The following is a 14,540-nucleotide window of genomic DNA, read 5'->3' on the forward strand; positions in this document are numbered from 1 at the left end:
GAATCTCAAGATTCTTGAAGCTACTATATACATGGAAGAAGCAGAAGGTTGCTGCTGTCTGAGGATTACGATTGAAGTTTCTTTGTGTTGAGTTGTTTCGTTTTCTTATGTCTCTGTGCATTCGCTTGCTCATCTGTTTGATATACAACCTGCAGAATATAAATTGTTAAAACTAATAAAACTACAATCATTATTTTTATCATCCAAGCAAACTCAAATTTGATTTGATTTTTGTTTCTGTTGGTTTCTAGTAACGAGCCAGCCACAGGTAATATATTTGTTTTGTTAAATAAATTGATAGAAGATGTGAGAACCTAAGTTGTTTAATTACTTAAACATGCAGCTTTTGGGTTACAAAAAAAGATGTTCTGAGGTATGTTAAATAACAAATAAATACAAAATACGAGAAATTTGAGACTTCAGGGGTGCCAAAAACTACAAGATGCACCCCTGTTGCAGTGTCCACTCTCATAGAATTTACAGATTTTCAGCCCTTTGGGCGGATGAGCTGCATACGAACCTGATCCATGCTCATAACCATGGCTATTGCTGTATGGCCACTGCCGGTTATTATGACTGTTGTTGAAGCTATTGTGGTGACCGTGGTTCAACCACTGCCGGTCTCTGCTGTGTCCGCTGGATCTCTTGTGCTGGCTCCCTCGTGGACTGCGCTCAGTGTTTCCTCGGGCTGAGTCATGAGATGATAGTACCCTAGGGCTTGGTTCCGAACCAGACTTGGGAAGCCTCTCTACTAATGGTCCAGCTTCAACTGTGGTTTCTGATCCCAGTCTGAGAGCTGTTGTCGTTAAAGTCAGGTCGTGACTTATTGAAGTTGGAGTTGAAGCTGGTGTTGGCGGTGCAAAAAGCAGAAGCTCTGGACCAGCGGTTCCGCAGTGGTTGAAGGGAGTGTTTTCTTTTGCTTCTGTGCCCATTGAGCTTTTCCCAACAGAGACATTATGGAGAATACTCGCCTGAGAGACATCCATTCTGCATGTTTCAGGTGTGAGGGCCATGCGTGACATAGGGTTAAAGAAATCTTTTTCTGGCCCTTTTGTCAAATCATCATCATCATCGCAGTGAAATGTTGAGGTAGGTGAAGAGGGCAAACCGTTCTGCTCCATTGCTTCAACTTCTGCTAATAGATCTGAAACTGATTCATCACACTCGTCAGGGTCAGCAACAATGGCCGGCCACCCAGATGACTGAGCCACTTGGGTGTTTTCTGAAGTCTGAGTAGTTGTGGCATGATCAGCTGCCAAATTTATTGACTTTACAGACGGTGCAGCTATAACAACAGCATTCTGCTGAGTTACTTGAGGAAGCTTTCCTCCAGTTACCACAAGACTTGACATAGTAGTAGTAGCATCGGTGGTAGGTGTGGTGGTGGTGCTCCATGTGACACCAGACGGTCCTTTGACCAGGACACATGAAGACAGAGACTGAATAGTCTCCGCCGCTTGAGCTTCCAAGTCTTCAGGGCTCGACTTAGGTGTAGGACTTGGGAAATCAAGGAAATGGCTTTCTTGATTCAGGTTTGGTGCCTGAACAGAACCGTTTATGGGAATAGAACCACTATTTGTTCCATCTTCCACTTTCATAGTTGTGCTATGGTTACCATCTGCCTGCACAGCATTAGATAAATCGGGTACTGGAGTTTCTCTTACGTCAGGAGTAACCACGTGTCCTGGCACCACAGAAATTGACACAGGACAACTAACTTGAGGCTGAGGACAAACAGAATTATCACCCTCGACATTTCCAGAGCAAGCTACAAGAGCCACAACTTCTTTCTCTTTTAGATCGTTTGAAAGGGCACCGGTGTTAACTAGGGTATGGTTCTTCTGAACACAGTTCACATCCAAGACAGAATCATGCGGAGAAGGTTTTAGTTCTTGGGGAAGCGAAGAGGAACTTGGCAAAGTAATTGCTTTATCAAATCGTCCGGCAAGAGCATTAGTCAGAAGCACAGACTCGTCTTGATTCTCATGCGCTTTCCATATCTTAAGATAAGGGGGGAAGTGGCCACTAGATTTCCATCTGCGGAGCTGCACCATAGAAAACGGTCCCTGGGTCTTTCCTGTTGGATCTCGATAATGCCATATTTCATTCTCCTCGTCATCTCTACCAGTTTCCTACAGTACCCAGAAATTTAAATGCCGTGGAATCAAAATAGAAAATCATGAGAGGTTATGTTATGAATGTAGGTGGTATGTCAAACCTGGATATTTGATGAGTTGTTGTGGACCTTAGAAAAATCATCTTTATCACCATGCACGGCATTTCTGCTTCGTAAAATTGGTGCATCATATTTTTTCTGCGTATTATTTCCCACGTTGTTCAAGATTGCCCCTTTCTTGTGTAGACCTTTACTTTGTGCCTTTATGTGATTATCTGCAAATACCAAACGTCGGCGATTGTAAATAGCATCCAACAATCAGGAATATTCATTAAGAAAATGTACAAGTAGCTGTTCACATCCTTAGTTAAGGTGGCAGACCTTGTTTCCTTGTACCCAACCCTGCATCTTCTGATGATGGATGACTCGGATCCATGCTTTGATCTATATGTACTTCTGGGACTTCCTCCAGAAGCCGCTGACGTTCCTCAGGTGATTGTAGAAGCTCCAGCTTTTCTACACATTCTCTAAGCGTGGGCAATAGTTAAGAATAGTTGATAAAACAAGGCTTCCATGCAATCAGCGTCAAAGTCAAAATGTGAAGAACAGGGTATTTTTCAAGTTGTACACTACCCAAACTGAATTATTCTTTTAAGTCTAGCGCAGTATGGTCACCTTTTCAATGAATTATTTTATCAACGACTCATCAAAATTATTAATCAAGCACAATTGCAAAGAGAAGTAGTGTAAGCGAAATGCACAAATATAGCATAGTAATCTCAAAAAGGATATTCCTTTCTGTGACCCTTCTCACTGGCCCTATCACGCAGATGATTGAGCTTTAATATCTCAGCTTTCAGAGCCTACATCAACAAAACATCCATAAGAAACACATGTACCGGACAATAATGAACTACGATAATGAAGATCTTCGATATTTAATATGAAAGATATTTGCTCTTTTTTTATGAATTTACCTCATCGATTCTCATGTCTTGCAGTGTTGCTGCAGTCTTCAAAATGTCACCCTGATACCCAAAAAAACGTGTTTCCAACTTAGGTAAAATATACAATTGTAGGACGAGAAGATATCATGTGCGCATTCCTACCACAGTCAAACGTTTATTGAGGCCATTTTTTATGCTCTGGCGCAGGCGTTTGCACTCATCCTGAAAACCACGGTTATACATACATTAAAGATAAATAGAAACGTAATTACTAGGGCTACCTTATAATGGGTTTACTCTTTATTCACAAGCAGAGAAAGGTGGAGAAATAAATATTTTAGAGAGGGCTATATCACCTCTGTGACATTCTGGTCTGATAATTGATCCATCGAGATGACTTCTCTCTTGTCTAAGTTCAGTATTTCTAGCAAAACATCTGTAGTCTTTGCGCCAAGTTGGTAGGATGCTGTTGCCTTGCTTGTACCTGTTGGATAACCACAAAATCAGATGCGATCATACTATTAAAACATTTGGGTCACTATATAGTCATATTTTCCTTAAGAAAGCACTAATATGACTATTAATCACGTACCTACAACTTGAACGAGCCTGTGAATATCCAGCTTCTGATCACTGCCAGATACCTTAATTCTCAAAATTGTGCCTACCACCTTTTCGTGAACTTTGTTGATATCATCAAGTAGAGACTCCAAATATTTACGTCTCAAATAAATCAGGTTGATATTGTGAACATCAATGGCTGCAAGTGCATCAAGATTTTCATTTTGTACTCTGCCATCAGTTTTCCTACGCATCTTTCGTCTTCTATCCCTGACCGTTGAATCATGAACATTATCCTCCTCTATCTGGCTAGGTACAGCATGAGTAGTGTCACCATTTGTGGTTTTCACATCTTTCGGTTTCTCTTGAATAAGGAAATGGGACTCGAGAAGCTTAAGCATTTCAAAATGACCCACTCGCTGTTTTCCAAACAACTTGACAAGCATCAGGTCACAAATGACTTGGGACTTCTGAAGAGGATCTCTAAGATCCTTTTTCTTAATATAGTCAAGCAGGAGACCCTGTACATCGAACTGTGAAAGAACAGATGTATCGCCATTTTTCATGAACGACACAAACTCGAGGAGTTCTTTTGTTGCCCAGCACGTATCTCCAGGAGCCTTCTTTAGGATATTGTTTGGCTTTTTTCCATCCAACTTGCTGGGTAAGGTGGGGGAATCACTGGTCCTTCTTCTTTTTGTTCCATTCACTGCTACATCTAAACCCCTGTTATTGGTAAGATCATTTCGTGACTCCACTTGAGGAGCAGAGTTAGAAACCTCCTTCCAAGGATTATTTGCTCTAGTAAGCTCGTCGACAGTAAGAGACAGATCTTCCTTCAGGCAAAGCCAATATACCTTGAATAGATACTCCCAACTGAGCTTGTCATCAAAATCCACCTTAACCTAAAAAGGAAGGAAAACAATATAAGCTGCATACATTATGATAGCTTAAAGAGGATTATATAAAAGAATAACACTCAACTTTCTTAGCGTATTAAGGAAATACAAGATTCCCTCCCAAAACAAGAGTGACTTTTGTCTTTCAGTTACACCCCATTATTTAGAGAACCCAACATACCCTACTGCCCTTGACTAATTAAATAGGATTCCCATGACTAACAACTATGGAAAACTCCTATCATTCCGTTAGATATCTTGTGATATTAGAAATCAATCAGCCCCAAATCTCCAAATTTCCATGAGTTTTAGCCTGTGATTGATTGTTATCACATTACCTATTGTGTCGATACGTAGAAGTGTCTTGTGCATGGCAACACTACGATGGATTTTAATCGGGTTAATATAAATCGAAACCCTTAGTTTCTTGATAAAGAACAATCAAAGAAATGTAAAGCCCAAACAAGACTAAAATCAACAAACCATATTCCTCATTTCTTCTTAAGGTAATTGTGGCACATTGGCAAAAATTCAATTGGGACCTGAGCAAATTTTGCAGCTATAAAGTATTGAATGGAAACTATAGATTTGTGGAGGATTGTCTTACCGCTTCCTTATCTCCTTGAGCAATATTCTCAATCAGCATTATAGGCTTAATACATGTGCCACAAAGACCCATGTTACCTCTCACAATCACATAGTCGGCATCTTTAATGCACCGCTTACAAACAGAAAAAGTGCATGTATAACACATGTAACTGGAAGCCTTTTGGCATGTACCACATATGTGCCAACCTGAAATGAATGAACGGAACATCAGATTCCGAAAAATGTTCACGTCATTATGTAAGGTAATTGAAAATAACGATATGTCAGAACAATCAGTCTCTAGATTGCTGACAGCAAAGACAACATAGTAACATCACGGACTATACGACATACCACAATTCCATTTAGCTGTCGTTCGAAAGAATGCCTCATCTCTCTTAATACAAGCTGGATGGTATGCCTTGGGGCAATTCCTGAATGCACAAAACAAACCGATCAAAAACTTATCAATAACTTAAATCCCGTTTCCAAAACCTCCGTAAATAGCTAACAGTACCCTCTTGCTTGTTTAGCAATTGAGTAGCTCTAAACCTATGGCATTAACCAACACATAATCGGAAAAATAGAATCTCGATGATGAGATAAAGAACAAAGTTATTGATTAATATACCACAGAGTGTCCAATAAAACTAACTAACTTGAGCTCTCCTTAGTGTTATCCTACTAAAACATACGCCGAGGCTCTAATCTTCCTATGGAGCATACTATCTAGCAAAATTATCACTGTAAACTGACAATCACTTACCGGCGATCACAGAGAACGAGGTCTCCACCGTCGAAGCAAATAAAGCAAACATCCTCTTCCTTGTCTTCCTTCCGAGGCGGCGGCGGAAGTGGCCGAGTATGCAACGGAGTGTTAGCGAGTGCCCTCGGAGGACGACCCCGTTTTCGTTTCACAGGGGCAGCCTCATCAACAACTTTAACCTCTTGCCCAATGGACACAGGCACAGGAACCGTCCCAGCCACCGTGGAGGCAGGTACAGAGAGAGCAGGAACTTGGTTAACACCGATCTCATCACATTGATCAACTCTCATAAGATCGATCCCCCTAACCGAACTCTCTTCGCGAGCAGTCAAAGAAGCCAACTCCGGCACGCCCTGCTGGAGTTGCTTCTGCTGATTCTCCATGAGAAGTCAAGAATTCGAAAAATTAAAGAGCAGTAGTTGCAGATCAACAAGCGAAATAGAAACCCTAATCTGAGGTTCTTTGGGGATTTTGGCGATGATGATGATGATGATGAATTGATGATGGAGAAGTTTGGGTGATGTGTTTAGAAAACGAAGACTAGTGGGGAGAAAAAAAAAATATGAAATGGACTTTTGTTTTTGCTTTTTATTTTATTTTTCTCTTTTCCACTTCTTCTTCTTACTTTGTTATGACCATTTTTATAGCTAAAATGTTGCCACTTCTTTCTGCTTTTAGAATTTTTTATTTTCCAAGCATTACCAAAATCACTTCGGATTCCATAAATACTAAAATCTATTCAACGTTTTCAATTAAATTTCGATTATCTAATGTAGATTTCCTAGCTTAAACCTTCAGATACTTATCCAAATAAGATTTGAGTAAATAAGATAAGAAATTTAAATTTACAGCTAATTAGGTGGACAGCTATTGTTTTTATTTTTTCTTGACATTGGTAGACAGCTATTTGTAGTGTCCAATTTGGCAAAATATATGGGGCATTTTATTGTATGTATTTCAGAAGAAAAAAAATGATATTATGTTAAAATTAAGAATTTACAAAAAATCATGTTTTTACATAAAATCATTGTATGTTACAGTAAAATAAAATGTTATCATATACAGTAACAACGAAGTGATTGTGCATATTTTTGTATGTTATTAAGAAAAATTTATTACGGACTACAGAAATAATGTAATTCGTTAACATTTCAAGCAAAAATATCGACCTATATAAATTTGCTTTGTTATTTTGGAATTAACTTTCTATGATTTGAGTATTGAATATTATTTTACATTCTAACAACTGACTAATTCAGTCATCGAGTCGATAGTAATAATAAAGTTGTCTCAAAATGTTCAAAATACGTTTTCTATCATTTATCACACGAATTATTTATACCACGAGAGTGTTGTATATGCGGTGTATCTCCGGGATTGTAACGTAAGGTGAACTTGAATAATGATTGAATCTTACTCGGAAGCACTTTCTTTAAAGAATATTTTGACCCATATTTAGCCTAGGGTTACACGAGATCCTAAAGTTTTCTGTTTTGTTTTTGTGATTACACCAAAGTTTTCTTAACCTTTGGTCTTTGGTTTCTCTCCTCTTTCTCATTTTTTTCTCTACGATTTTTCATGTAAAAAGCAAAAGTTTTTTTTATAATGGTCAATATGTGTGACAAACGTTTGCAACAGTTCGTTTAATAGCAACCATTTACTCAAGAATTGTATTGGTTAATCAAATAATCATACATTTAAGAGTTGTGTTGGTTAATAAATAACCACTTTTAATTAACACTTAAATATCCAACAAATTGTTGGAAGAACAAGTACCCCAAGACATGTATTTATGGAAAACATAGAACCTAACCCAAAGGAGTGTAATCTCATATGATATTTCATGATTTGGTCATCTATTCTTGAATAACTTCATTCGCCACACATCATCACATAGTATTGTAGTTGTAGATAGGCTTCGTACCTTTGTTGGGCAATGGGCATTGTTCACGTGCATGTTAGACTTACCTTTTTTGTTATAAAGTTTCCAACTTTGATATTTGTGATATATATCCTTTTATATATATTTCTAATACGAAATGTTACACAGACAATATTTAGAGTTATCCAAATACTAAAGATTACATAATCAATTTAACATAGTGGACTTGAGTACGTTGGAGAAAAAGACATAGATATCTTTGGTAACAACAACATTCTGCATAATGTATGGTCCATGCTTTCTTAAGCTCTTCAAAATTTTGTAATCAATAGTACCTACTAATTAATTAAGAGCAATGCAGTCAACTATGCATAAGAGATTAAGAGTGGTAAAAAACAGTTGGAAAATAACCTTTTAACTTCGTGTTCATGGTAAAATCTTGGTTTGTTTTGAAAAATTTAAAGGGTGTCAAAGGATTTTAATTGGTGTATATTATATGTTGAAGGACTAAAAATATGACCATATCTTTCTTGTGGTCATTTCATATTAACTTTGAATTTATTTCTTCATTTTAGTTACTTTTTAATGTATTTTCAGGTAGTGCGTAATTTGTATATTTTTTGTTGGAGAACCATTGATTATGTAGATCGCATGGTCATTAACCAAAAATTAAAGTACAGTATCACAAAAGTGGATTAGGGAGTGCGTGGAGGTGTCACGTGCTTATTGGCGAGAAAGTGTACTATGCGTATATTTGGGTGCTACACGGACGGGTCAACAACCCAAACCCGACCCGTTTGGCAAGAGTTTTTAAAATAGAAATATACGAGAGGAACTAAAGTGGACCCAACTTAATTCAGAACTTTGAGAAATCAGAAGAAAAAAATTGTGGGAAAAAAAAAAGTTGCGTAATCTCTTCTGTGCAAGAAACCGAATTCAACAAATGAAGGATTACTCAAAGATCGGCGATAAACTAGTGATGCAGAGAGCTAGACGACGATGCGAAGGCACTGCCATGGGCGCCACCGTGTTCGATCTCCGTCCCGGCGTCGGCATCGGACCTTTCTCCATCGGTAATCGGCGATTCTCTCCTAAATCATAATTTCTGCTACTTTTCTTTAGTTTCTAGGATTCGAATACGGGTTTATCATCTATACGGTGTATTTTGGAGTTGGACGATGGGGAGTTGATTTTGCGATCGGAGATTGCGTGTTGTTTTGGGAATTCTTTTGTGGAAAAATTCGATAAAATTGCTGCGTAGTTTGATAACTGTTGGATCATATTTAGTATTAGCAAACGTTATGTTAGTTGCTTTAGTTCTTTAGCATACTGTTTCATCTTCCGATCAGTTTGACCGACCATCAAAGTTGGGTCCTGTTGTTTCAGGAATGCCGATTTGTGAAGCTTTTGCTCAAATAGAGCAGCAGCCTAACATATATGATGTTGTTCATGTTAAATACTACGACGAGGTTTGTACTACGATGTTGTTCATTGCTTATATATTTCATTTATGTCGTCATATTCTGTGTTGGGTTTACTAAGATTATGTTGCCTCTCCCAGGATCCTTTGAAAATGGATGTTGTTATTAGCTTTCCAGATCATGGGTTTCATCTTCGTTTTGATCCCTGGTCTCAGGTACAATTCTTTTCTTGATTATGCTGTGGTTCTTGCATGTGTATGATTAAACCAACTTCACCGCTTTACAAACTCTTGTTCCCTCTTCATGTCTACCTACAGTTGAGTATATTCTACATTGACATATGACGACTTTTAAATGGAACAAACTTAGCTTAGTCTTCCTTTTCTGTTAAAGAGACACTCGAGTTTAGCTATTATTCTTCTAATTTGTTTGCAGAGGCTACGGCTTGTTGAGATATTTGATGTTAAGCGGCTTCAGATGCGCTACGCCACTTCTATGATTGGGTGAGCCAAGGAAAATAAATTTATGGTTTTGGTGTAATTTACTATTGTAATCACTGTCTTTTTGCTTGTACTTCAGAGGTCCATCAACACTGGCAACTTTTGTGGCTGTTTATGCACTTTTTGGACCAACCTTCCCTGGGATTTATGATAAAGAAAGAGGGATTTATTCTCTGTTCTACCCGGTGAGCACAGTATAAAATATGATCCACTGTTTTTCCGTAAATGATTGAATTATTCTATCAATGTTAACATTTTTTATTATGGCAGGGGCTATCCTTTGAGTTTCCAATTCCTAACCAATACACAGACTGCTGTCATGATGGAGAAGGTATGTTCTTCTCCGGCTCCAGGTAAATTTTGTTATGCTGATTACCTTGTTAGATACCTAACTTCCTACATTTTATTTTCTCCTCTACAAAGCGGCACTACCATTAGAGTTTCCAGATGGCACCACACCAGTAACATGCCGGGTCTCTATATATGACAACTCAAGTGACAAAAAAGTTGGTGTCGGAAAACTGATGGAAAGAGCTTCTGTCCCTCCGTTGCCTTCTGGCAGCTTGTATATGGAAGAGGTTAATGTCAAGGTTTGGCTTATATTTCCATAGTTACTTGCCCTTTGTGTGTTTCTATATCCCTAGCCTGACATAATTAGCAGCTAGCCTGTCCTTACTCTTCGCATGACTTCATTTAATATTTATGCAGCTCGGCAAGGAACTATATTTTACTGTTGGAGGCCAGCATATGCCTTTTGGTGCATCACCACAGGTAAAGTTTGTACCTTGTCTGAGCTGTCTTTCTTTGGAACTAATCATTTCGTGCTCCAAGCAGGATGTATGGACTGAACTAGGTCGACCATGTGGGATCCATCCAAAGCAGGTGATCTATACCCGTCTCTCTAAACTTGTTTGTATATGTTGATTAGATGCTTATATTAGTTTATCTTACTATGGTGCCTGCACTATCTGTTAGTTCAGTGCCCAACTGTACATTTAGATTTTTAATTATGAATTGTCCTTTGTTTTCCAGGTAGATCAAATGGTTATTCATTCCGCGTCAGATCCACGACCAAAAACAACTATGTGTGGGGATTACTTTTACAACTATTTTACTCGTGGTTTAGACATCCTGTTTGACGGGGAGGTAGGAAACTCATCAAAGTTATTTATTCCCTTCATATGTTTTCTTTAGTCACTGACTCTACCTTTTCTGCAGACTCACAAAGTTAAAAAGTTTGTTCTTCACACTAACTATCCCGGTCATGCTGATTTCAACTCATACATAAAGTGCAACTTTGTGATTTCTGGTATGCAATGCAAATGAAGCAGCTCATGTCAGTCAATTATCCTTTACTCAGATATATGTTGTCTTATTTTTCCAACAAAACTACTCTCTCTGGTTGCTTTACAGTTGGGGAGGATGCGGCAGAAGCTAACAGAGGTGGAAACAAGATCACTCCAAGCACTAATTGGGATCAGGTCAAGGTAAATTATCTTCAGACCAAAGTGATATAAGCATAACAGAAAAATGAATGATAAAGCTATTCTATGTTAGGCCTTGACCGATTGTCCCTGAAAGTTTTTATTGGTGTAATTCTCTTAACAAATCCCACCATTGCGAGATCCTATTGTATAATGGGAAGAATCTTGTGAGGAAGCATTAAGGAAATGGTCGGATGTATAACTCTCAGCATAATTTATGACTGATTCAGATCATTAGTAAAAGTGAGAATCAGAACAAATTGAGTAAAACACTTCTCTCATGAATCCTGGCTTTCACCTTAGGAAATACTCGGGGAGTGTGGCCCAGCAGCTATTCAGACACAGGGATCAACGAGCAACCCTTTTGGATCGACCTATGTGTATGGCTATCAGAATGTTGCTTTTGAGGTGAAGCATTTATTAGTAACCCTGATTCAGTAAATTATGATCCTTGCTGTATATTTGCAATTTGTTAAGCGAAACTTGGAGTTGGGTTAAACTATTTGCAGGTGATGAAGAATGGTCATATAGCCACTATAACTTTGTTCCAGTCATGATGTACACCGTTGAGGTATGTTCTTCACCTCATCACTGTCTGATTTTGTAGGCAAAATTGGCTCAAATTAATTTGTCTTATGTTATATGCTACTGAACGAAGCTTTTCTCATATGTTGAATATCAATTAATGTCTTTGTTGTAGGGGGCGCAGGATCTTCCATCAGACTCTGTAAATCTAATGTCACAAGAAGCTACGAAACTACGGATGATACCAAAACCTACAAATGTCTGAAACAATGTTGTACAGTTGTACATTTGGCTAGTTATTATCACGGTTTTAATAACAGTTACTCTGGTTATATTAATTCTCTCAGACTTTGACTATATGCATTTAACATAAGTACATGATAGCCTCATCAGCTGAAAAGTTTGTGTGGTCATGATATATTCAAGATTTAAAAAATGACATTGAAAAACAAAAAGAACTCCGTCGCCGGGACTCGAACCCGGGTCTCTCGGGTGAGAGCCGAGTATCCTAACCAGCTAGACTACGACGGATTGTTGACTACATTTGACTTAACATCAATATAACTAACAAATGTAAGCTGAGGGTTCTTCTTCTGCGATATCTCTTCTATCCGTTGCCTAACAAAGGTTTTGTCTTTGTGAATGGTTCCGGGAAGGAAAGGGGTAGTGGTGTTGTGAATTGTTTCATCAGCGATACGTCTTTTCTCCTCTGGTACTCTTTTTTTTTTTTTTTTTTTTTTTTTTTATTCTCTTCTCCTTCCGTTTGGTTCCGAAGCTGCTTTTAATTTAGAATTGGCTTTTGGTTCAATTCATGAGGATGGGAGAACTTGAATTCTGATATGGTTCCGATTTCTCTTTCCTTGGATTACTGGTTTCACGTATTTAAATTGGATTTAGAGTGCATAGTAGTATCATGATTGGTTTAGCGGTTGTTTAGGGTTTATGCCTGATTTTTGTTTGATTTTAGGGATTGAGGTTGGTGGTGTGAAGGGAGAGCTTCAGCATAGTTAGAAATGAATGCGTCCGGGTTAACTGTTACTCCGCCCAGATTCCACTTTCGATGGCGTTCAGATCGTGTTGGCACCTCTCAGAGAAGCTCTCAAGCTTTTAGTGTTCTAAGTAAACTGGATAATAGAAAGTCCGCTTGGCCGAATCTGAAAAGGTAGTGTCTTTTTTTTTAGTATTTGTTCGAATAAGCATATGCTAGTTCTTTTTCATGGTTAGCTGAAATGTTCTCCTCTTCGGTGTTGTGCAGTTCCTGTTTGGCATTTCCTACACAACGAAGCAATGCTATAATTGTCCGCGCCATGAGTGCTTCCTTTGGTGATATGGCAGATGACTCAACTGGTAATACATTATTCTGAGCTATGCATAATGCCAGGTTAAGCTTTCTAGTTACTGGCACATACTCATAACATAACGCAATAATCCTGGGTTAAGCTTGTAAACGGTGCTTTGTGTTCATTAGTTATGATAGTTAGGTGCTTTTGTGTAACTTAATACTGATAGGTTCTTTGGAACTGAACTAGCTGTCAATAGACGAAGCAATATCGAGCTACCAATGAAATGCATCATTCTTGGTTAAAAACTTGACCTTCACAGCAAATATTTCAAGCCAAAATGACTAATGTTCCCAGTTATTCCCATAGGTTCAGCTGTCTTCCCTCGGATCAATGTCAAAGACCCATATAAACGGCTTGGGATAAGCCGGATGGCCTCAGAGGATGAGATTCAAGGCGCGAGGAACTTTCTCATTCAGCAGTATGCAGGGCATAAACCAAGTGTTGATGCAATTGAATCAGCTCACGACAAGATTATCATGCAGAAGTTCCATGAGCGGAAAAACCCGAAGATTGACATATCGAAAAAGGTCCGCCAAGTGAGGCAGTCAAAAGTTGTCAACTTTGTTTTCGAAAGATTCCAGACTCCTGCAACTGCGTTCCTTGTCAAAGCAGCAGTCACATTTGCAGTTCTTGGTGTCCTAACCGTTCTGTTCCCGACTGAAGAAGGACCGACCTTGCAGGTTGCGTTATCACTAATAGCTACCTTTTACTTCATCCACGAAAGGCTGAAGAAGAAGCTCTGGACTTTCCTTTACGGGTATAAGCTGATCCAAATCATAAACAACTTTGCCACCTTCTTGAATTAAATTCGCACCTGATCAGATTGATGTTGTGAAACAGGAGCGGAGCATTCATCTTCTCGTGGCTGGTTGGGACATTCTTGATGGTATCTGTGATCCCACCGTTCATCAAAGGACCAAGAGGTTTCGAAGTCATGTCTTCCCTCCTAAGCTACGTTTTGCTTTGGGTGGCTTCGAGTTACCTGCGGTAGCCGTTCTAGCTCTCTTTTCTTTTCCCCCTTTTTTTGTGTTTGCAAATTCTTAAATTGTTATCTCGGATTATATCAAAACACACACAAAAGAAGAGGAAAATGCATCATCTTCATGTGACATAGAGAGTGATATGATGAGTTTTGGTCTTGGAGTTGCTAAATCGCCAATTTGTGGACTTGCGCTTGCCGACTAATATGTCTCAGTCTCATGATAGAGAGAATTAAAAAATTAAAGAAAAAAAAATGACTTATTTAAATAAATAAATAAATATCAATCATGACATTACTTTTCGATATATAAGAAAATAGCATATAATAAGCGTTGATTCCGGAAATGAATCTGATTTGTAGTAATAGGAAACATGGCCTCAATAAACATGTGCTGCTGTCTCATAATAACTTGCATGGGTCTTTTTTTTTTTTTTTTTTTCTTTTATTGTGTGTTGTGCATGGTCCTCTTTTATTTATTTATGTCTCTAATTTATGTATATCTCCCCAAATAGTTGTTTGAAAAATC

At 38.4% G+C, this 14,540-nt stretch overlaps 3 protein-coding genes and 1 non-coding gene across 4 annotated transcripts; 2 read left to right on the top strand and 2 right to left on the bottom strand.

Annotated features, from left to right (window-relative positions):
- Nucleotides 1-303: 303 nt before the first annotated feature.
- On the bottom strand, nt 304-6,473 carry LOC17884765 (zinc finger CCCH domain-containing protein 44). Its single transcript, XM_006290443.2, has 11 exons — nt 5,878-6,473; nt 5,466-5,545; nt 5,131-5,318; nt 3,656-4,529; nt 3,420-3,547; nt 3,226-3,285; nt 3,094-3,144; nt 2,909-2,979; nt 2,498-2,649; nt 2,219-2,391; nt 304-2,132 (listed from the first exon to the last, which is right to left on the bottom strand). Exons 1-11 carry the CDS (start codon nt 6,258-6,260, stop codon nt 420-422), a joined length of 3,873 nt encoding a protein of 1,290 aa, XP_006290505.1. The 5' UTR covers nt 6,261-6,473; the 3' UTR covers nt 304-419.
- A 2,145-nt stretch (nt 6,474-8,618) lies between these two features.
- Nucleotides 8,619-12,065, top strand: LOC17885905 (UPF0183 protein At3g51130). The gene is made up of 15 exons (XM_006292202.2): nt 8,619-8,832; nt 9,146-9,228; nt 9,321-9,395; nt 9,616-9,683; nt 9,760-9,865; nt 9,951-10,011; nt 10,104-10,270; nt 10,389-10,451; nt 10,515-10,562; nt 10,713-10,826; nt 10,899-10,989; nt 11,094-11,167; nt 11,468-11,572; nt 11,674-11,735; nt 11,865-12,065. The coding sequence occupies exons 1-14, from the start codon at nt 8,703-8,705 to the stop codon at nt 11,719-11,721; spliced, it is 1,233 nt and encodes a 410-aa protein (XP_006292264.1). The 5' UTR covers nt 8,619-8,702; the 3' UTR covers nt 11,722-11,735; nt 11,865-12,065.
- An 82-nt stretch (nt 12,066-12,147) lies between these two features.
- TRNAE-CUC lies at nt 12,148-12,220 on the bottom strand. Its single transcript has one exon. It is a non-coding gene; the product is annotated as a tRNA-Glu (tRNA).
- A 72-nt stretch (nt 12,221-12,292) lies between these two features.
- Nucleotides 12,293-14,199, top strand: LOC17884778 (protein CHAPERONE-LIKE PROTEIN OF POR1, chloroplastic). The gene is made up of 5 exons (XM_023782573.1): nt 12,293-12,401; nt 12,657-12,851; nt 12,945-13,036; nt 13,339-13,789; nt 13,873-14,199. The coding sequence occupies exons 2-5, from the start codon at nt 12,703-12,705 to the stop codon at nt 14,021-14,023; spliced, it is 843 nt and encodes a 280-aa protein (XP_023638341.1). The 5' UTR covers nt 12,293-12,401; nt 12,657-12,702; the 3' UTR covers nt 14,024-14,199.
- The last annotated feature ends 341 nt before the right edge of the window (nt 14,200-14,540 follow it).

Source organism: Capsella rubella, unplaced genomic scaffold (genome assembly GCF_000375325.1).
Source record: "Capsella rubella cultivar Monte Gargano unplaced genomic scaffold, Caprub1_0 scaffold_5, whole genome shotgun sequence".
Classification (NCBI taxonomy): Eukaryota; Viridiplantae; Streptophyta; class Magnoliopsida; order Brassicales; family Brassicaceae; genus Capsella; species Capsella rubella.

Coding starts and splice junctions, on each gene's coding strand:
- LOC17884765 (XM_006290443.2), bottom strand. CDS start 6,260: ATGGAGAATCAGCAGAAGCAACTCCAGCAGGGCGTGCCGGAGTTGGCT. Junction 5,546..5,877: donor CTCGTTCTCTGTGATCGCCG/GTAAGTGATTGT, acceptor TTGTGCATTCAG/GAATTGCCCCAAGGCATACC. Junction 3,286..3,419: donor CAGACCAGAATGTCACAGAG/GTGATATAGCCC, acceptor CGTGGTTTTCAG/GATGAGTGCAAACGCCTGCG.
- LOC17885905 (XM_006292202.2), top strand. CDS start 8,703: ATGAAGGATTACTCAAAGATCGGCGATAAACTAGTGATGCAGAGAGCT. Junction 9,229..9,320: donor ATGTTAAATACTACGACGAG/GTTTGTACTACG, acceptor TGCCTCTCCCAG/GATCCTTTGAAAATGGATGT. Junction 10,452..10,514: donor CTTTTGGTGCATCACCACAG/GTAAAGTTTGTA, acceptor TGCTCCAAGCAG/GATGTATGGACTGAACTAGG.
- LOC17884778 (XM_023782573.1), top strand. CDS start 12,703: ATGAATGCGTCCGGGTTAACTGTTACTCCGCCCAGATTCCACTTTCGA. Junction 12,852..12,944: donor GCTTGGCCGAATCTGAAAAG/GTAGTGTCTTTT, acceptor GGTGTTGTGCAG/TTCCTGTTTGGCATTTCCTA. Junction 13,790..13,872: donor CTCTGGACTTTCCTTTACGG/GTATAAGCTGAT, acceptor GTTGTGAAACAG/GAGCGGAGCATTCATCTTCT.